We start from the raw sequence: 22,285 nt of genomic DNA on the forward strand, positions 1-22,285 counted from the left end.
TTAACAATTTTTTTTTTAGATGTTTTATGTATTGGGGAATGGCCACCAATATGTTCTGCATTTTTCATGCAAAAAGCAGTCTGGATTGAAAAACTAAAAATGATTGCTGATTGGCTAAATAGGTGAAAGCTTTAGTTTTAGAGACATCACAAAACAGTGGCCTGCCCTTTAACCCCTTTAACTGCAGCAAGGCTTATTACACACTAAGGTGTATTACTCAGTAACTACAGGGACCTGTGTACAAACTGGTGGGGCTATTCATTGGTAATAGAAGTTTGTAATAACACTTTCGGGCCACAAGCGTGCTGTAGGCTGTTAAAGGGGTTAACACAACACAAACATTCAACACACCATCTCCTCACACACGTGCACTTACATACACTGACATCAAACCTTAACAAAGGTTTCTTCTAAATCTTTAAGAACAGGCATGCTTTCCAAACAGTCAGGATGTAGGAAGCTGAGTATTCTTTTCCATCTTACCGATGATTAAAAATAGCGTTTGTGCTTCCTTCATTTAGACAAACTCATTGAGAAGACAACAGATGTCTGTTGTAGGTGTGAAATCAGACACGTGTAGAAACCAGTCTATTGTATTCTTAAGTTTCCAGAAGAATATAATTGCTGAATTGAGAACTATAGGCATCAGGCATCAGAGTTTCCCAAAATCCCTCATTACCACTCCAGTATTTCAGAATGAGCAAATGCCCACACACACAGCTTGCCTAGTCCGTGTAGAGAAGTATTGCTAATAGAATAGGACTCTCTGGAGCTGATAAACATGAACGTATTGGCACCATGTCTAATGCCAAGTGTGGGCTAGAGGGGTATAAAGATCCCCCAGCATTGAGCTGTGGAGCAGTGGAACTGTGTGCTCCGTCTTTTGGTACTCATCTTTTGGGATAAGTAGGGAAGTTGGGGATGAGGTAGCAATGTTCCAAAAAAAACCTTGATTTCAGAAGAAACAATGAATTAACAGGTGTCCCAATACTTTTGTCCATAAAGTGTATTACAGAAGCTTTTCTACTTCAGACACACGGCTTCACATAAACCATAATTTAGTGCTGCCATCTTGAGGTAAATAACAGTGGTTGCATGTTCTGACTGTAGCACACATGTCCCACAGTTTGTAAACATCTGTTCATCCAATGTTCCTTCTTAAATCAAGAATATTAGCAGGGATCTTGAGCACCTTTACTGCACTTACTGCCCCTACTCTAGATGTCGGAACTTTTCTTAGAGTATTTAATTGCATTGTGCCACTAGAGCAAGAGTAGGATCAGGTGCTAATGTTGGGTGCTAAATGATTAGTTCTGGATCACAAGCACCATTCCAACTCATTTCAAAGGTACACAGATTCATTGCTCCACAGTTCAATGCAGGAGGCCTTTACACCCCTTCTGACTGAGACTTGGCATTGGGTATGAGCACCTCAGACTCATGTGCAGCTCAGAGTGCCCCATTATATTGATATTATATTGCTTCATTATATATTATATAAGCTTTTCAACGGAGACTATAGAAGCTGCAGACTATTAGTATACCGTAGATTTGCTTGAGAAAAGATTGCCCTTCGTTGCCATAAGTGACCTTTAACACTAGAATAGCTAAGTTAGTCCTTTTGACCAGTTTGAATATTTTAAAATGAAAAAAAAAACATACTTAAATGTATATATTTCATTCTGACATCCTGATCATATCAGTATATTAAAGCACAGAAAAGCTCAAAAACAGCTCAAAAGGGTTTGATGGCTGTTAGCTGTGAAGTGTAGCTAGTTCCATCCCAGTGAACCGGTTCATGTCCCCACTATTCCAGCAGGTCAGAATGTGTTTTAACAGAAATGATTTAGTAGCTTGCTAGCATCATCTGAATTACTTCACAAAACATCCTTTTATACTTCAAAACGTCTTTTATACTTCAAGAATTGCACACAGTGTCAGTGATGCAAAACTCCAAATACTATTCTAACAAAATACAAATACTAACATTGCCCCCTTGTGGAGAATATGCAGCCTGCTAAATGGGAGCGAGTATATTACAAGTCATTCAATGTAGAAGAATAGCAGAAAATTACAGATTAAAATCCTTCTATCTCTATTTGTGTTTTTTTTCGCTATATAAAAGTACACAAGTTGTCCTGTACATCATGTCAAAATGTTATGGGGAATGGGCCATTAGAAATGGTCTAAAATAAAAAAGAAAATGAACATTTCATTTCCAGTTTTGTCTTATTTTTTCCCATAATTGTATACTTTTTTTCATTTATTTACTTTAATCTGAAAAAATATGGATTTTCACCCATGGTTCCTGTAACCATGAATGTACAGAACTCTGGGTTGATATGTTCCTCTACAGTTTCACTTTACAGCCACTGTTTACGGCTCAGTGACTGAATTCTGCAGAAATATGTGAAAAGGTTCTCATAAAACAACCACTTTTGGCTCAATTACGTTTTTAAAGACTCATATGTGAGTGTGAAGAATGATTTGTAAACTTTACAGACTAACTGTGAGAAACAGCTAAGAATTATTTAGGAATCGTTATTTTAAACAATTTAACTGAACATGTTATACTGTTTAAAATATCTATATCCCCTGTGTCATAGACATCATTTATAAGGGAACACTGGATTGGACTGATCACATTTTCTCTTGTCCGTTTATTTGTGCAGCGCACGTTAAGTACAGCTTCAGATTGAGGGCGGGGAACAGAAAGAGAGGACAAGGAAAATAAAGTTCACATTTTCAGTAATACTGATACAGCAGACAGGCAAACACAGAGCTGTATCCAAACCACTTTCTCACAGATGGACAGGATTATTAGAACACCGCACATTCACTACTGTACACAGAGGTTAGCTTCAGAACAACATGACGTCCTTAAGATCGAAGATAGTTCAGTCCACGAGAGGGGGAGAGTGGAGGAGGAGTCCTTCCGATAATGAGTCCTTCAGTAATCCAACCTGCTGCACCTCATGTGCATTCAAGCAAGTCCCTAGCACTGAGTCGTGCGGATGGAGTGGAAAGTAGGCTACAGAAGAGGGGAACTGGCCAAAAATGTCAACAACTGTCTCCGTTCCAGTGGTTTACTCTGATATAACTGAAAGGAAAACGGTGTGAAAGAACACTGGGCATGTGTAGGTCCTGTAAGTTGAAGCACATGGCTACTGTTAACTGTAGTTCTATAGAGTCATTCAAGTGCAAATATACTGAGAGAGAAAGGGCAGATAAAGTTTTGTGGCTAGACAACACCGAGGCTTTTCCTCTGGCCTATGTACCACTTACAGTCCTACACACTCCAAAAGAAGCGGTCAAGATGTTTCGGAGGTCAGTCTTTTTTAACTGTATGAGTGTATGATGGTTTGAGACGACCATATTCAGACCTGCTTTAAACGATATGTGACATAAAATTAGAAGACACCTGTGGCAAAAGAAGAAATTTAGTGTTACCGTTGTTTCATTCTGTCACATTCCCTATCACAAGAAAAGGGCAAAAATCAGTTTGCACTGGTTAACTGGTCAACTAGTAGGAGAAGTACAGTAATGTGGAGATGCATACACACACACAAACACTCTTGCAGCCCCCAAAAACAAAACAGTTCAGTGTATCTGCACAGCAACGAAACTGAGCTCACAGACAGTTACCTTTTGTTGAGGAATGCAATTTAACGCTAAAATATCGAAATGACAAAATTTCTTTTTAGAGATCCAGAATGTTTATTAAACCTCCTAACTGAACACTGTAACCTTTTTCCTATTAGACACTTCATCAAGCCAGTGATTATTAGGGCTGTAACAATATCCTGCTACACTGATATCACCGTTTAAAAAAGACTGTATACTGTATTTACTTACATACTATGTTGTACAATGTCACAGATCCTATCAGGTTTATCCGATTTAAGAAATATTGCATAAATATTGTAGACAAAAATTGTTCTGAAATAATATTTATCCTACCTAAATGAATTATACACATTCTATTGAGTCCTATGTCCGACTATTAACAGTACTGTCCTGTATATACGGAACAGCAGAATGCCATTCTGCCATACTGTGACACTTTCATATTGCCCAATCTGGAAAAGAAATATCAGTTAGAACAGACTAATAGTTAAAATGTCAAACTGTGAAAAAGGTCAGAAAGGTCACAAAAATGGGACTGAATGGGACAGTGTTTTCAATAATTAGGTTTGTGTTTCGATTCCAATTTTTCAGGCTAAACAGACACACTATATATTTTTTAAAAGGACAATATTGTAATAAATAAAAATCCACTATTTGTATGGCGTGGCTAATTCAGCATATCCTGGAAGCTTCTGTTGGAGTCATTCTGCTGTGTGGATATTAGCTAACAGTTGTTCACTGGTTCCTTCCTATGATGTGAAGAAACCGTTTCTCTTAGGAATATACTCTTGTAAACAGAACATCATTAAATACAGTGCAGCACATTCCATACACACATACATCAGTACAGTAGTCAGTAGAAACCAGGGAGAAAGCTCGATTGCTAGTAACTATTTCACAGGTTCAGTTAAATGCGTCACCAAAAATAGGGGGACAAGCAGCTTTCTGAAACACCGAAGAGCATGTAACGTGATAAGCGATATTTCTAGATGCGCTAGGCTTTCATTCGTACTGTGCTTTTTCAATGCTAAACCTTACTCGAAGTCCAAAGCACTCTCAGCACCCTGCAGCACTCTATGGAAGTGTGCACAAGTGCTTTACAGCTTCGCTGGGTTTCTCTTTTTTATGTATCTGTTGTCAATAATGCTAATGTTTGCTATTGCGAACCTCGGACCCTTGCTCTCCAATCCTGGAAAGTCTCCTGCTGAGTATCACTAAGGCTACACTTCAGTTTCATCTTGGACCTGAATGCGATCTGCATTTTCACACAGTTTTCTGTTTTGCAGTTGTTCAGGTACCGGAACAAAGAAAACCACCTCCCTAGCTGGATGCCTGCACCACAATGGAACTGAGCTAGCTACAAAACAGAAGAGACAGTCTTTTTGATCCTTTAAAAAAAAAAAAAAGATATGTCAGTTATACCTGTCTGCAACCACAGCAGCTTGTTCAAACGGGCGATTTATCTGCCATCCAGTCTGACACTCTGTTGCGCTGTACAGATGAAGACCGTGGAGTCTCTAGTAAATGGAGCAGGATCCAGGATGGGGGGAGAGCAGGTAGATAGGTGTGTTTGGAGGATGGAGTTGGGTACCACATGCTGACTGGTTGTGTTGTTAACAGCTGTAAAATGGTCTTTCTAATGGTGTAGAGTTTGCTGGAAGTCTCAGTACAGAGCTTTCTGTCCTTGGCTCTCAAATTCCGACCAAGCATCATTAAGTTCCATAAAAATCATCTTGGCATATTGTTCATAGGGCTGTCCAGTTGCCTGAGAAGGAAGAAAGAGATATATGGAGAGGTTATTGAACATCTTTGGAGTATATGAATATGGCCAGCACATCACATATCATGACTGGCCAAATACACAGATATTTTATGATATTGTAGACTGCAATTCCAAAACACTGCATATGAATTGCATACACGCTTATATATTCAGTTTTAGCAGGGTATGGCGAAGGTATAAACTGCTTGGCCCAGTTGTGTTGGAAGCAGGGGAACACTGTAATGTGCAGAGCAGTGTGCCAAAGGCAGTTTTGGGAAATGCTTCTCTAGGCGAATTGCCCATTGAGAGTGGGGTTATTGTTTTTAAGCCTGGCCCCCTGTCTGCCTAATTCTTTATAATATTAATATATAATAATATTAATATTATTTTTAGGTCATGTCTAAGTCATACACTATCAAAACAACACACAACCAGCTATCAGATCGCTGGTTTTGCGCTTTAACTGAATATTACTTGCCCACTTGGCTCCCAGTCATTATGACTCTGCCCAATATGGCAGTCCCTCTTGTGTATTCATGCAAATTCACTTCTTTATTAATCACTGAATGCTTAAGAATCATTATAGACTTCTCGAGAAAGCATACATGGAGACCCTCTCACCTTGTCAGGGTGGACAACCAGCACAGCCTTCCTGTAGACTTTTTTCACCTGCTCAGGAGTGACCAGGTCAGCCATGCCAACAGGCTTCCAGCGGGTTTCTCCTTCCCACAGCACTGTGTGCATGGTGGAGAGCAGTGCACGAATGTTGCGCTCCTTCCCCTCAATCCAGTCCAGGATCTAGCACACACACACACACACACAACACTGGGGCTAAAGTATGTCCATACATAAGGTAAGTCCATACTCATGTTGTACTCATTTACTTAATACCTAATACCTACCTTAATACCTATCTGGATACCAGATATATCTAATATGGGTATTTATTATGTCCAATTCCAGATTAAAATTTTAAAATAAAACTAAAAGTACTTAAGAGTGTTTCACCTTGAGTTTCTCAGGGTCCATCTCTTTTGCCATCTCCTCTTTTCTCATCTCTGCTATAGTCTTTGGGCCTTTCTTTTCCTTACTGCCCGTGAAGCCTTGGCCAGACAACAGGTCATCAAAATTAGCGTCCGTGGCCTTCGGTTTGGTTCCTGGAAGAAAAAAAGAAACACATATCACTTGCTTCATAGCAGCTGTATGTCTTACTTCATGGATTTCCCAGGCAATGTACTTTCTATACTCTCAGAATACACACCAGTGAGCCAAAACAGATAAGCAAATAACATTGACTCGTAACAACAAGAAGTTATGGTCTGGTATGTAACCTACGCTAGACAGTACTTGAACGGTCAGCTCTTGTGGTCGATGTATCATATGCAGGAGTAATAGGCAGTGAAGACCTTGTTAGATCGTTGTGACCAGAAGATTGGGTCTGGGTACATGTGAACTGCTTATCTGTAGAATGCACTGGAACAGGTCTGATCAATGGTGTCTCCACTTCGCAACTTGCAGGATTTAAAGGATCTTTTGTTATGTACTGATGTTAGAAACCACAGGGCACCTTTAGAGCTCTTAAGAGGTCTTTAGAGGTCATAATGTTTTGGCTCACACTGGTGAGCAAAAGTCCATTTAAACATGTGCAGTCCATTCAAACATTGTGCAGACATTTGCATTGTGATTAACATACAGATAGAATTTACTAGATGGTTCAGGCTGAGCAACAATTAAGAAACATGTTGCTTAATGCAAATATGTAAAAGTGAACTTGTAGCAGATTGTATACAACAACAGAATCCATTTAAACAATATGTACTGACCCATGTTACATTGTGCTTTAGCCCCTGCACCCCCAGGTGAAGCTCCACTCATGCCGGAAAAGCTGACATTGTAGTTGGGTCTGTTCTGTGGAGAGCTGTGGGGCATGGGCTGTCCTGGAGCTTTGGGCTGGGATTGGGGCTGCCATCCACTGCCTCCACCCGGCTGCCATGACGGGAAGCCTGTGCTGGGTTGCCAGCCTCCAGTGGTGGTTGTGGTGGTGTGCTGGGGGGAGGGAGCCGGCCTCTGGGGAGATCCCATGGTGGGAAAGCTTCCTCCTGTGCCTGTGGGAGTGGTGGGCTTACTCGAGAATCCTGAACCACCTACACAAAAGATTGAAAAGTACTGACCCAAAAAAAGTACTAAACTCCTAATCTCATGTTTTACATTCTTCAGAGAAACTCCCTCTCCCCCACCCTTTTGCCCTGATGCAGCTTTGCACACCCTTGGCATTCCGTCAGGCAGCTTCATTAGTACCCAAAAGGCTTGCAGAAGTTCCACATATGCTAAAATCTTGGCTGTTGGCTGTTACTTTGAAAATAAATTCTGCAAGCATCACTGTTTCTATTTATTTTCTAGTACAGTACAGGTTTTCTCCCGTTACCTCCAAGACCAGCTCCAAGGTTGCCCAAGTCAGCAAAAGGGTCCAGAGTGTTTGGTTTGGGCTGGTGGGTGGGTGTACTGTGAACAGAGCCAGTAGGACTCGTCCCAGCCGACTTACTGCCCATGCCGAAACCTCCGCCTGCTGACAAAGAAATACTTAATATACTGTATGCCCATTTTCTCAGTGTTACCAAAATAGTGTTACACCAATGTTACAAATAATATCATTATAGTTTTCCTATTCTCATTCTCTATGGATTCCCTTTGTATTCACATTGAATATTTGATTTACATTATCAACCAACATCATTATGTGAATATATCTGAATTGATACAAATATATAGATAATAGAAAAATAGTATAAATGCTAAAATAAATACAATTGGCTTTTTATTATTATTATTATCTAGAATGGCTTAATTTATCATTTTTAATATATTGATGTGATTCAAAAAGCTGCCAGCAGGTGTCCCAGTTTAGATGTGGTGTCTAGTTTCACTTGCCTGGAGGAGCTGGTCTGTTCCAGTCCCATCCACCCATAGTGTTCTGCTGCTGGATGTTAACAGTGGGAGTAGTGGGCGGGCCAGGAGAGCTGCGGCCTGGGCAGGGGATTAGCACAGGTTATCAGTGGCTATGCACTTTAGCTCATTCAGCCTTGCTTGTAACATTGCTTCGATTGAATAAACAAAGTGGTCTCTGGCATGTTACTTGTTACAAGATTACACTGCAAATATCTTAGTTATGCAAAATATCTGAGCCTGAATCTGATCTCTTCGAAGTGCCATGCAAACCCTTGATATATTGATCTGAGGGCAGCATTGCCTGGGGCAGCAGGGGGTTACATGCATTGCACAAGGGCTCAACCAGAAGTACCCTGTCAGCAGTCTTGACAGATTACTTCTGGTTGAGCCCTCCTGATTGCTCCCTCAAACTGTGGGCCGTGTGGCGTCCAGCATGGCAAATAAGAAGCTACATAGTCGTTCATCATTTCTAAGAGATGCTAAGAGACCATTTTGTTACCACACTCACGACTTGACCTTTTCATGCAATGGGTTATGACGTCCTTCAAGAAACACACACATTAATATCAGTCTGTAACACAACAACTTCATCCTTCACATCATCTATATACTTTCAAACTCTCTGCTACAGATGCAACACCATCCAGGACGAGCTGGAGCCACAAGGACTAGTAACACATCCAATCCGTTCACAGCAGAATAGTGCAAATACAAGGCAGTAAGAAAGGCACAGTTAGAGCTGCTCAGGGAGCAGCATATTAAAGTCTGTAGGGCTTATAACAAAACAGCTTGGTGGCTGTCATAGAAACAAGCTGCCCACACAAACACACTGCGGACACACGCTGGCAGCTGAGAGTGCAGCAGGCGTAGGTGCATGCCTTACCCATGCCCATGTTCTGCATAGTGGGAGATGGCGATCGTGCAGCATGCAGGAAGGGGTCCGGCTGCCCCATATTACCTGGACCCAGGAATGCCCCCATAAAGTCTTGAGGCTTGGGGGCAGGTGCAGCTGCAGGCTGTGACCCAAACGGGTCAAACGCTAAAAGCATTAGGAAAATTCACATTCAGTTAATGTAATTCAGTCACTTTTATGTGAGATACTTGTCCAGTAAGTGATCATGCAACCATAATAGACCGGTCATATGACAATACCACAGATCATGTGTTCTAGAAGAATAAGAGTCTATTTACTATTTGCAGATCGAGGTGATGGGCAGGGCGATGTAGAGGGAACAGATCTCCTGGGAGTGGACTGGGCAGAGCCAGGGCCACTTGCAGGCTGGGGAGGCGGAGCTCCAAACAGATCTCCCAGCAGGTCAGTGGTGGTGGTAGTGGTGGGTGCATGTGCAGAAGTTGGAGGAGGCTGAACGTCACCCCCATCCAGACCAAGCAGGTCTACGTCCTCAGCTGGTGGCGGGGCAGGAGCAGCCTGAGCCTCTGCCTTCTTGGCTGCCTTGGCTTTCTCACTGCTGGCGTTGCTCTGCTGGCTGGAGAGGGACAACATCTCATCGTCTGAGGGCTCGCTTTCCTCATTCGGTCCCAGGCGGCCCCCTGGGCCCCCATGTCCCTGGACAGGGTCTGAACATCAGCCCAGGAAAAATAAGTTTTAAGTTTACATGAGTAAAAAGGATTGATTATAAGAAATATATGGCCTAACATGACCTACAGTGAATACAAGCTAGCAGCTAATGGCTGCTAATTAACAACACTGCATTTGTATAATGCTAATCAGTGGCTATTCACTTTAATTAATTTAGCAACTTTTAAGGCATCCTATGAAAATTTTCAACACTTTTTGGTGGCCAGCTACTTTAAAGAGTTTAGTACCAAAACACCAAGTGTAAGCAAAACCTTGGCCTATTGTCAGAGAGGATATTGTTTTTAATATGGCCAAGGCCCGCCCACAGCATTAGGCTTTTTGACTGACATGCAAAATGACCTATCACAACCTGCTGTTTAGGTGAGGTATGTTAACCTGTAATGTTAATGGTATGTTAATCTTCTGTAATTGTGAAAACACACTGACATGCATTTTCCCGAAAAGCTTATTTTTTGTAATGATGCCCAGTGCAAGCAGCTGCTATTATTGATTAAAATTTACCTGAAAAAATTACACTTATAATGTTATGTAATGTAATGATAAAACATATATACACAGCCCCTCAGAATAGAACTGGTAAAAAAATTATGGCCTGATAGTTATGGCCAGCTGAAAACACAACAGACATCAGGTGCTCCATTAAAATGTGGAAAGAGAATGCTAAGATAAAACTACAAAACATCTTGACCTATTAAAAAAGGTACATTAGGTGTGTTAGATTAGAGTTGAAACTAAATAAACAACTAGAGCTGGGCACTGTTATACACATGAAATCTTAACAAGCCAGAAAATCTTGAAAATTTACAATAGACTAAATTAGATTTGTATTGATAAGCTAGCTATTGGACATGTACTCACTCAGATTTACAGTAGAGCAGAGTGAATATTCTCCACAGGGGGTGCTGTTAGTACTTAAATACCTTTTGGTGCTTTGCATCAATGACACTGTGTGTTCTTGTGTGTTGACTTTTTTGACACTGTTTTTTTTTGCAGTGTAGCTCAAATCCAAAAAGTAACAATATATAACAGTATCAAATAAAACTTTATGGATACAGCTATATTTAGAATTGCATAGCTTTTCATTACTATTATCATACGTACCTACTTCTATCCAGCTAATTTCATCAAACCTCATCAGTAACTATTCACTAACTATTCACATCCACTTTCTATGACTAAAAAGCTTTCACTAGACATCTACACTAATTCTTACCTTCCAGGTCCAAACCCTCCATTTCATCTTAGGCAAGAATAAAGATGGAATACACAGCATATGGACAGATCCAATAGTGCTCTAGACAAAGACATTTGCTGATTCTTGAATGTTAATGTGTTTGTGTTTGAGCTTCAGAAGTACGGTATAGTTTTGCTCTAGGTCAGTCAAGATAGTGTGTGTGTGTGTGTGTTACCTGCAATGGCGAGTGCGTCCTTGTGTTCTTGATGACAGGAGAAGAGCACATTAGGGCTCAGGTCTTTGGTGGGGAACTGCTCCCAGGGAGGTGTGAGATCCTTCTGCTTCTCTGTGTTCTCCACCTCAATGTCCAGAAGGACGTGGAACAGCTGAGGATACTTCTCTGGAGAATCACACGCATCCAGGTCTGACCTATACTCACACATTAGGACAAAAGGAAGATTCAACAACATCAAAATGAATTATATTATCACATGCATACAAGTTACAACTTAATATCTAAAAACACAATGCAACTATACTGAATCTAAACTGTAACAGCAGAAAAGTGAGTCTTACTAGTGTAGCACACTGTGCTTGGCTGGTTGAGAAACTGAACCCCACAAAACATTACAGGAGTACTATGAGCAGCAGAATACTCTTCCTGCCATTGCAGGAAAGAATGGTTTCACAGTTAATTTCTCCCTGCAATTCTGCTCTCAAATGTATTACTAAATGTATTATTATTATTATTATTATTATTATTATTCCTCCATGCATTCTTTTGCACTGGGCATGTTCTTGCACAACACTTTTTCTAATTGTTAACAAACTCATGTGTGGATTACCGTGACTATGACACTTGACACACTGTAACCCTAACTATGAATATATATATATATATATATATATATATATATATATATATATATATATATATATATATATATATATATATATACGTATTCCTGGTAGTTGTAACGTATTCATGTAATGCATGCTGGGTATTGTACTGACGGAAACTTAACGGACAACAATACAACAGTGTAAATTCTGTGAAACAGATGTGGCTTATGGATGCAATACAGGATATTGTATATCATGCCAAATAAAAATGACCTAAAATGTCTCATTTCACACACATATATGTAGAAACAACACACAGAAACACAAGCAAATTATTATGAAGAAAACTTTTTAAAAACGTTTCAATCAAACAGAGAATTGCAAATGATACTCACTTCATAAACTTTAAGACTGTGGTGCCAGGAGCAATAAAGCCTGTATGGAACTGAATCTGGAAAATCTGTGTGTTTGTCACCTACAAACAAGACAGACACCTAAGTCAATATCTGTAGCATTAGTATAACTGTGTTGTCAATACTTATTAGCCTAGATCTTACTTGAGCAACATGAGCAGAGCAAATGTGATTCCAAGCAAAATGCAGGGGTTAGACTAAATAAGCTTAAAAACTAAATTTAAAGGTGAGGTGCCCTAGAATGGAAAACTGGTGTGGTTGAAAAAATGAGTGTATAATACATGGAAGTGTTAAACATGTGAACCTCAACCACTGATGTGGCATCTTTCAAAAGCAAAAGTCAAACAGGCCTGTTCCAAAATCCTAGAACTGTTTTTGCAACTGTCTTCATTCATTTTATTTGCACCCCCAAAGTGTACATACTAATGCTAAATACAACGGTTACCTGGAGAATATAAAAGAGGCTAATAAGGCTATGTGTTAATGCTAGCCTACCTGGAGAAGCAGGCAGAACTACAAGGAAAAAGGAGATAACTGGGTGCAATGTCGGAGAGCAGAGCCAAGAGGGCTGGGGGAGAGTCAGTGAAGCGAGTGGATTCAAGGTTAAAAGCTAACTCTACCAGACCCTACTACAATCTCATTAACTAACCAATGTGCTGAATGGACTCTGAGATACCTCAGAGAGGACAGACAGAGAGCATCACTATCCAGTAAGGAATAATTATAAATATAATTACAAATATGTCTTGTTACAGGTCTAAAAATAATGTTAGGTCAGGCTAGGCTAGGCTATGCAATGTGCCTGTTGATCATCACAGTGAGCCAGGCATTAAAAGCAGATTTTGTTTTTCCAAAAGCCCACCAAAAAAAAGGATTAATTTTTTTGACTATTTCATTCTGAGGCAAAATAATAGGGTTGTAAATAGTCTTGTAAAATTGCAGGTGAGCATTTTTCACCCCAATCCCATAATTACTATTTACTAAAGTCCATACTTTTACTACAATCAATTTTAATTGCTTCCACAAAATCAATGCAACACCACCTTCAGATCAATGCATCACAATCCATCAATGCATTTGTTCACACACCTAATTACAGCTTAAAAGGAACACAGCAAAAAAAATCCCAACCCTTTCCTTGATGGGCTGACATCTACCTTGGCCTGTAGTGCATGGGAGCGCATGTGATAGACTGAGATCACGACATCTCCTTGGACGCTTACTCCCAGAGAAAACAGCACCTTTCCCTCCTGCACTCTGTATTCCCTAAGGGGGACAAAGGGAGCATGTAAAGATGATCCACATCCCATGTAGAATACTCCAGTCTTGTCTGCAAAGGTCTGATGCGCACAATCAGGTGTTTGAAGACTCAGACCAACTGATAAAACACGTAGAGTCAGGTTTGCTTACTCAGGTTGGTTTGAAATAAAAGCCTGCTGCCACACTGACCATTTGCAGATACAGAACTGGAAAAAGCTATATGTTGACTATGTAATCTGTGTTTCTGTACATACATATACACATGGCCTACCTCATCCTCTCATACTCCTGTGCTGTGGAGAAGATTTTGGTCTCGCCGATCAGGACGTCACAAAAAGGCCGGCAGCCACTGCGCTGTTTGTTGAAGAAAGGGACTGGGCTTATGGTGACAGCTTTGATGATCAGCGGCTTAGAGTGGGGCACTGTGGGTTTCTCTGAGACCATGCTGCACACATAGCCTATGTACCTGACCACACACACACACACACACACACACACATACACACACAAGAACTTCAGCAGTCTGCAACTGTAAACCTAAAACGTGTGTCATAAGGAAGCCATTAAGTGTACAAAGGGTTTTCAACCACAGTGTGCAGCATACGCTAGCAGCTAATGGACTTAGCATCAACCAACATGGACAGAAGACAGACGGACATGGAAGTACATTCAGACAGACGTGTGAATCCGACATTAAGACAGGGCTGTGTCGAAAACTGCACACTATCTTGTGAAATTACTGGTGCAATCATTATAGTATGCTTAGACGAATAGCATACATCATACATGCTATGCTTTACAGATTATCCTGTTTAAAAGGGGTGTAAGAAAACTGATATATTGAAGTAAGGCGATATAATGTTTTGCAATAAACACAGTAGCGATTTTTTGGGTGTTTAACCCCCAACCGCTAGGACTTCAGATCCCACTTTCCTTAAAACATAAAAAGTTACCTTTAACTCAGAGTTTAAGTAAATATGACATTTTTTCCTAATATTTATTACAAAAAAAATCACAATATATTAAATCATACCCCCTGTATCATTAAATGGATAGATTAGCAGGTTCCTGCGAAAACACAACCCTACGGCTTAAGAGCACAGAGCTTGGACACAATTGTGAGCTCTGGCAAATACTGCGAAGACTGGCTGAATAACTTTGCACATATTAAAGGGAAAAAAAGGACTGAAATTTGTACCTCCTGTGTGAAGGCCACAGACCAGAGCCTGGTCTCTTGGCGCTGAGCAGCTGCATGGCAGGCACGGGGTTGGCGAAGAGGTGGCAGAAGCAGAACATGGCACACACCAGCACACCTGATGGACCTCTGCCATCCTGAGGGACCAACACAGCACAGGCACTTTCTGAAAAAGGGATCTTTGGATTTCTAGCAAAATTGACACACACGCACTGCCCTGCAGATGTAGATGCAGATCAAGAAAATTTAATGCATTTAAAATTGATCTCAGACAGCATTTGATTAGAAATAAATATTTTGCTATTGTTTATATAATAAAACCTATGCAGTTAGGCATGTGAATAAATTAGGAAACTCATTGGAAACCCTTGTCTTTTTTTAACATATTTAAACACATGGATTTGATCTCCACTTGAACAATACTGGGAGATGAATATAATATAACAACGCATAAAACTTTTAAACATAAAGAATAGAAATGCAATTTTCTTGTACGCATAAAGAAGTCTCTGGTAGCCCTAAAATGTCATCACAGGACCTACAGGTAGCTCTTGATGTCACAGTACAGCATCAACCATCAGAAAGACACTGCACAAGTTTGATTTCCTTGGGAGGCTTGCAAGGAGGAAGCCCTCACTGTTTGCCAGAGAACATCTAGACAAAGACCAGGACGTCTGGAGCAACGTGATTTGGGCAGATGCATTCAAAGTTGAATTATTTGGGCACAGTAACAGAGGACATGTCCGGTGCAAACCAAAACAGCATTTGAGCACAAGAACCCATTTCAACTGTGTGCATGGAGGTGGATATGTCATGATTTGGGGCTGCCTGTGCTTGTATTAGTTGACCAGACTGTTCCAACTATTTCCTTAGCGTGTTACAAAAAAACTCACCTACAGTAAGTGGTGGCTGTGACACTTATACCCACTTTGCTTTGAGCTGAATTTGAGTCAAATTTGAAAAGTTCATAATTTTAAAAGAGCAGCATCACGACAGTGAATAAAAATTAGGTAAAACAGAAGAAGAACTGAGGTGGGATGTGTGCCTTCTCTTACCGAACAAGTGATCACACACACGTTCTTGGGGTTCTGCTTGAGCCAGTTGTGCATGTTCTTACACACAGCAAACAGGTTGTGAAGGCTGGGAGCTTGTTTGGATGGCCAGCTGCATTCAGATACCTGGAGCAGAAAAAGGGAGAGAAATGAAAACACTTGATAATGGTAATGAAATGATAGAATAATCTCCAGTAAGTCACAGTAGCTTTAAAAGCACAGTAGGTTTATGGCCCTAATATAACCTATATATAACATAACCAGGTTATGCATGAAGCAAAACAGACATGTGGAAAGTCTAAGTATCTTTTATTGCTATAATAACACCAGATAAGTCATGTGAGTTAGAGACTAGGGAGCCGTTATGGCTTTAATATGCTGATTCATTTAATCACTGCACAGAAGAAAGAGTCTATTCAACTTTTACCACAAGAGAATCTTTAAGAGTCTTTAAGGCTGCCACCAATACAAAGCATCCAGTTGCCAAAACCATCATAATATTAATCACAGGACGCTCAGGGGGAATGTCTATGGGGATGCTATTTACTATTTACAATTTGCATCTAACCAGGATTCACTGTGCTGTGATGATCTGGTAAAATCAAACATATGTCAGTAATGGTTCAGTAAGGGGTGGTGGAGTGACGGAAAAGGGATACTCTTCTAAAATTCCACAAATATTGTTGATTTTCTTTTACTGTGTGTTTTAAAAATTCAGTTCAATGTTGCTTTCCTGCCTTGGGATTCACTGTAAATGTAAATGTTCTATGTTTTTCAGATATGGCACGACTTTTCCATAGGGAAGAATTTGTGACAATATATTACTAGCGTTGTGGTGTAGGTGGCGTTTCTCATGACTGCGCACTGATACCAGAAAACTTTGCAAAGCAAAACTAACTGGAACTACTGTCTCGGTTTTTGTTGATTCAGATTTTGAGTTTGTGCAATACTTTAACTTAATACATTAATTACATTTATGGTAATGATTAATTGAATCATCTGGAAGGAAGAGCCTCTCAGCATTAATATTCTGTTGTAGTTCCTGGTAATTAGCTCTCATTTTCCTCATTTTTTATCAGTTATCTCCAATCCAGTTTATCAAGCCTGCTAATATAAAAGCAAACAATTTCTTGGGGGCAGCCTCTTATCAGAAAGACAAGCACACAAAAACAACACAAGAATTCCCTGGGTTCATTGGCGTAGAGTGTTTACAGTGAAGCACAGAAGTGAATGTGCAAGCTTTAATGTTATGAGTGAGCAGTTCTATGCCCCTTCATAACAAGTATCTTCAAAATATTTCATCTGCGGTTCTCAAATTGGTCTTCAGAGATGCCAGATAGTCCAGATTTTGTGGTCCAATTTATTTCATACGAATAGTCAGTACATCTACACAGCGCAAAATCTCTGTACTGAGTGGCGGATGAAACTCCCCAGAACCTCTGTCTGCAGACATCTGAGTGTGTCTGGACTAGGTAAATTCAGAGCAATCTTCTCACCCTGTTGGAGAACTTTGCTCCGCGGTAGTTCCTCTGGGACAGGTTGAAAACAGTGTAGTGGTCGGCATGACGCGAGTCCAGGAAAGAGCGGATGTCCTCCACATGATTCCTATAGCCCAGCTCCACCGCCTCAGCAGGATATGACATCACTGAGTGGAGAAACAGGCAGAATTCCACAATCAGGAGATCATCCTACTGCTACTTTCACTGCCTTTAACAGGCAATAAGCTACAAAAACAGGGGGGGAGGTCAAAACAGGATCTTACTGAATGTGGATCCTATTATAGCTAACTTTTTAATTAGCTTTGAGAACACATCTTAGTTTGTTTAGTAAGAAGATCTCTTTGTTCTAACATGATCTAACATACCCAAGCTCATGAATAGGTCATGGTGCATCAGAACAGGCCAAAGTCAAAACCATACAGTCCCTGAGAGCGTGTACACAGTTTAAACACAATCACACGGAAACTGTGTGACCAACATGCCCTCTGGCCCACTCAAGCACGCTGTTTGCTGAAATAACACCTCAGAAGTGAACAGTGAAACATAGAGCATTTGTGGCAGTGCATGTGTGACCTGAAAGTTCGTTCAGATGTATAAACAGAGAATGTTTACTCACCTATGATTCGTGAGGTGATGTAGGCAATGTCCAGCTCTCCCTTTGTATAGCTGGAACACAGTTATACAGTAGACAGATGCACATTCAGTCTTGTATTACTGTGTGTATGACTATGGAGACAATTTCCTAAGGTGCCTTTGCATTTTTACACATCACTGCATTTGAATGTCCATTGAATTCAGCTTTTTTATTTATTTATTAATGAATAACTTTCACAGTTGCATGTCTCTTGCACAAGCACATCTGGAACTGTTCAATACACACTACGTTTTGTTACACAAGGGAGAAAGCTGTCCTTGGGCAACAATGATGCAATTCAAGGCTATGACCCAGTTACCAAAAATAACTTTAAGCAATCACGTCCATTTCTAAATATTGTATGGGGCCGTGCCGGCAGGGGCAGCACAGGTTGAGGACCTGTATTGATTTACCTCAACAGAACAACAACGTGTACATGTATAGTACATGTCAGTAAGAAACTGGTCATCCTTGGTCCATTGTATTACAGCCGGGCAGTTTGAACAACCATATTAATTGAACTAAAACATTGATACTTGGGTACTTTGGGTACATTGTCAACAGAAATCATCTCTGTATGTACATGTACAATATACTGTACATCTGAAACTGGATGTGGAGTATTGTCCTTACAGAAGTAATGCTGTGCTATATTATGCAACAGGTAAGTCATCTTAGTAAGCTGCTAATATTGCCAATCCTTCTAATGAGATAATTGAGTAATGTCAACAGTCTGCTATTCTAGGCCTCTGTGTGACATGTGAACAGTGCATGCAAGCACACACAAACACATACACGGGTGACAGACACACACCCAGACTGCCATTGGAACTATATCATCTGAGATTCACAGAAAAAAGAAACCAGTACACAGAGAAACGTACAGTAAAAGCATCTGGCTACTTGGCAGATTCTTATAAGACTGTGAACAAGGTCAGCAGCAGAACCTTCCACCTTAAGCTCTTTTCTAAAGAACCCCATGCTGTCTTCATGGCAAAACGAGACCTAGCTGTGTCTAGGGTCAAGCAGGGTCACTTGGCCAATAAGCCAGATTACATAACAGCAGCTGAGAAGGTAAATCATGCAATAGGCAGAAAAAAGTATACCTCTACAGAAATCACACTACAGTGTATTCCAAACCCTAGCTATTTTAGGGCAACAAACTGGCAAAGAGCATATAAACACAGGATATCTAGTAAAGCATCAAGGAATTTAACCCCTTAAACTATTTAAACTATGTGTGTAGGCCCATACTTCAGGCCCAACTTGCATGGCTGTAGGCCTTAAAACAGATCCTTGAGGCACTCCACAAAATCTGGTAAAGTAAACAGCTACCAAATAACAATAGTTTCCTTTCCTAATTAGGGGATAATAGGGAATTCTCAATATGCCCTTCAAAAAGTTGATGATGTGAGTGACAAAAACGTTATTAGCATGAAAACCCTAAACAAACCAATCAGGGAGCAAAGAAACTATAGTTATAGAGTGGCCAAACTCAATAATTGTAATCATGTGTAAAAAGAAGGAATGCACTGGTGAGCTCAGCAACACCAAAAAATGGAGAACACTCTCCTGGAGATAGACCGGGCATTGTCAAAATGAATGAAAATCATGAAAGCAGTCCCATATATCTATAAAAAAGGCAACGACCAGAGATCCAAACTGTGAGATGCTCTCTACTGCTATGACAGTGGACCATTATAATCAGTAATTACAAAAGCATTTTCACACTCAGACACCTTTTGGCAAGATATTGTCACAGATATGCGATAACTTACACACATCAGAATTTCACCCTCTAGCTTGGTGTAGCTGCTTCTGCCAGTGTAACCTTGAAGGGCCGTGTGACGTGCAGTTTAAATGTTTCTGTATTTTATAATAAAAAAATACGTCTTTGTAATACAACTAATGTATTTCATTTGTATATTCATTTAATGTATAATCATTTATATAGTGCCTTTTTTGTACCCAAGGTCCAAGTATCATAAAAAAGCTTAAATATCAATCAAGAGTTTCATTGAATGTAGAATGATGTAGAACGACAGCTGCTAATGCTAATCCTAACTGCAACAGTTACAGATCTAAAAATCATGATACTTCAAGTTATGTGACTGAGAGTTATGAAAAACATTCACTGTACCTGACTGAAGTGGCACAAGAGTGACCCAGATCTGATCTGTTTTATTTACAGCTGTGTGAATGCAAAATCTGGTATTTTCACTTCAGCCCTAAGCCACTTTTTGTGTGGTGTTCGGATTCATGTTGTACTCAGGGTCATGGGGTGGCAACTGTTTTTATCACTGCATTTACATATTACCGTCATCATTATTACCATCAACACAGCAGCAACGGCTACCTAAATATTAAAAGAAAGAGCTTTAATTATAAAGAGCTGTTTAGAGCTAATGCTAAGCTTCTGACGAAGGCTTTGTTCAACAGTTCATCCATTTGTTGATGTTGTTCCTGGAGCTCATGGATCACTCCTGGGATATTACAGATTAGGTTGTGGACATACAATTCATTTCACACTACAGACACATCTTGTATGTGTCATTACCAAGCACAAATGTGAATAATTAAAGCTAAAAGATCAGATTTGATCAAAAATAAGAAATACGCATTAGGCCTTGTATTGTAAGCAAAGCTTATCAGACTCATCAAACTTTAAGACTTACAACCCATCTGGTTGCTAAATAAATAGAAGAGAACAATGTATCTGAAACTTGGGCTGCATCCCAAACCACACACTTAAAACACTTGGGACCCAGTTAGTAGGTTAAGCAGAGTGTTTCTGCTATGCTATGCTAAGCAGCAGTTACATAGCAAGAAAATCAAGTGGTTACGTGACATCAGAGAATTAGTAAGAAGCTAAGAGAGGTGTATGGAAACTGTGAAAGAATCATAAACATACTGTAAGAGAGGTGACATGTGGAACTTTTAACAATATATTCTATTAATCACAATGATTTGACACACAGACAAAATGCATCAGTCTCAGCAGATTGCGATTAAAATAATATCTAAAATAATATAACATCCTGACCCAGAGAACTGTGTTGGTTATGAAGCTCGAATGAAGCGAACACTTTAGGATATTGTGAGTCTATCAGGTAAGATGGTAGCCTAAGCGCTAACCTACCTAAGAGCCTCACAAGCACCCGACGCGTCCGCTTCACTGAAGTTACAGTTACCATCACACTTACACTTAGGTCACCCAAAACCCACACCCACTCACACTTAAACACACTGTAAATGACTTACGTGGCCACTTGATGCATAACCTTGGTAGAAGTGTCTTTGATGGTGTCTTTGAGGTTGTCCTTGAAGTTGCTGAAGAACTTTCCAGCACCTCCTTTAACCATGTCCAGCAGTCCACCCCCATAGTTTCCATCCATATCTGGAGATGGAGGGCCTTCAAATGATCAGAATTTAACGTCTTACAATAACACACAGACAGGACGGAACACCACCAAAAATGCATGGCATGCTAAAACAATAAGCCACAAATACATGCTATTGTCACGCATAAGCAGTACTGCATGCTTGATGTCTGTAACTTGTAACACTGATACTATTGAAGGTCATGCATGAGAGCCTCTCAATGGGATGAAATAGGGTCAGATTTCATGCTTAATGCAAAAATAATCAAGCAGCGGCCCTCCTCGCTTTAACATTTGTTTATAGCTAGTTTGAAAGGGCTTATCAACTCACAAATTTGAGAATTCAATGAAATATGACACAGTATTCTATAATTCAATATTTTTTTTGATACCACAAAATAAGGCATGTTTAAAAATGCACCTCATATTAACTTTATTTCTGTAAGCCCACAGATATGTTGCATTTACAGATTAAGTAATATGATTTAGTCATGTTAAAAATGCATAGATTTGTACTTTATTAATGTCAGACCCTATCCCAATTTTAAGAAACAAGAAAATCTATGTGTCAAGCATATGACTCCTATTTTATCGTGCCTTTCATTGATAACAGCAATAACAAGTGCTTACTGATCCAACCTGTGCTCTGAATGAGTTTGCATGTTCCCTCAGTAAAAACACACAGTGCAGCCAACAAGAATGAAAGCCTCAGGTATATTTTATACAGCAATAAAAAACATCATGAAAAAACACAGATTTTACTGGTCTATATGAGCAGCATGTACACACACGCTGTATACTCCTCTGGCAACAGCTGATGTCCATTCTTCCTGTGCAATGGCCACGGCCTGCAGAAAGAGGCTACATTGACAATTCTACAAGCCATGTGCCAACATGCTA

The 22,285-nt window shown here is 40.0% G+C and overlaps 1 protein-coding gene across 6 annotated transcripts in view; it reads right to left on the bottom strand.

The window, feature by feature from the left end:
• Positions 1 to 2,640: 2,640 nt before the first annotated feature.
• The window catches only part of dnajc6 (DnaJ (Hsp40) homolog, subfamily C, member 6), a 29,386-nt gene continuing 9,741 nt past the window's right edge, over positions 2,641 to 22,285 (bottom strand). The window contains exons 2-19 of one of the 6 annotated variants that reach the window (XR_011979953.1): positions 21,267 to 21,417; positions 17,988 to 18,037; positions 17,369 to 17,517; positions 15,876 to 15,998; positions 14,824 to 14,957; positions 13,897 to 14,091; positions 13,523 to 13,631; positions 12,348 to 12,427; positions 11,345 to 11,538; positions 9,527 to 9,913; positions 9,219 to 9,374; positions 8,318 to 8,413; positions 7,815 to 7,952; positions 7,213 to 7,533; positions 6,398 to 6,546; positions 6,011 to 6,187; positions 5,050 to 5,392; positions 2,641 to 3,421 (exon numbers count right to left, since the gene is read on the bottom strand). Coding sequence is in view for 5 of the 6 variants with exons in the window: in XM_072684245.1 (XP_072540346.1) it covers positions 5,291 to 5,392; positions 6,011 to 6,187; positions 6,398 to 6,546; positions 7,213 to 7,533; positions 7,815 to 7,952; positions 8,318 to 8,413; positions 9,219 to 9,374; positions 9,527 to 9,913; positions 11,345 to 11,538; positions 12,348 to 12,427; positions 13,523 to 13,631; positions 13,897 to 14,091; positions 14,824 to 14,957; positions 15,876 to 15,998; positions 17,369 to 17,517; positions 17,988 to 18,037; positions 21,267 to 21,417 (2,711 nt within the window). In the remaining variant the exon portion in view is untranslated. Of the gene's footprint in view, positions 5,393 to 6,010; positions 6,188 to 6,397; positions 6,547 to 7,212; positions 7,534 to 7,814; positions 7,953 to 8,317; positions 8,414 to 9,218; positions 9,375 to 9,526; positions 9,914 to 11,344; positions 11,539 to 12,347; positions 12,428 to 13,522; positions 13,632 to 13,896; positions 14,092 to 14,823; positions 14,958 to 15,875; positions 15,999 to 17,368; positions 17,518 to 17,987; positions 18,038 to 21,266; positions 21,418 to 22,174; positions 22,234 to 22,285 lie in introns of all 6 variants that reach the window. The other 5 variants (XM_072684250.1, XM_072684248.1, XM_072684249.1 and 2 more) reach the window with 5 other exon arrangements.

Source organism: Salminus brasiliensis, chromosome 7, assembly GCF_030463535.1.
Source record: "Salminus brasiliensis chromosome 7, fSalBra1.hap2, whole genome shotgun sequence".
NCBI classification, from domain to species: domain Eukaryota; kingdom Metazoa; phylum Chordata; class Actinopteri; order Characiformes; family Bryconidae; genus Salminus; species Salminus brasiliensis.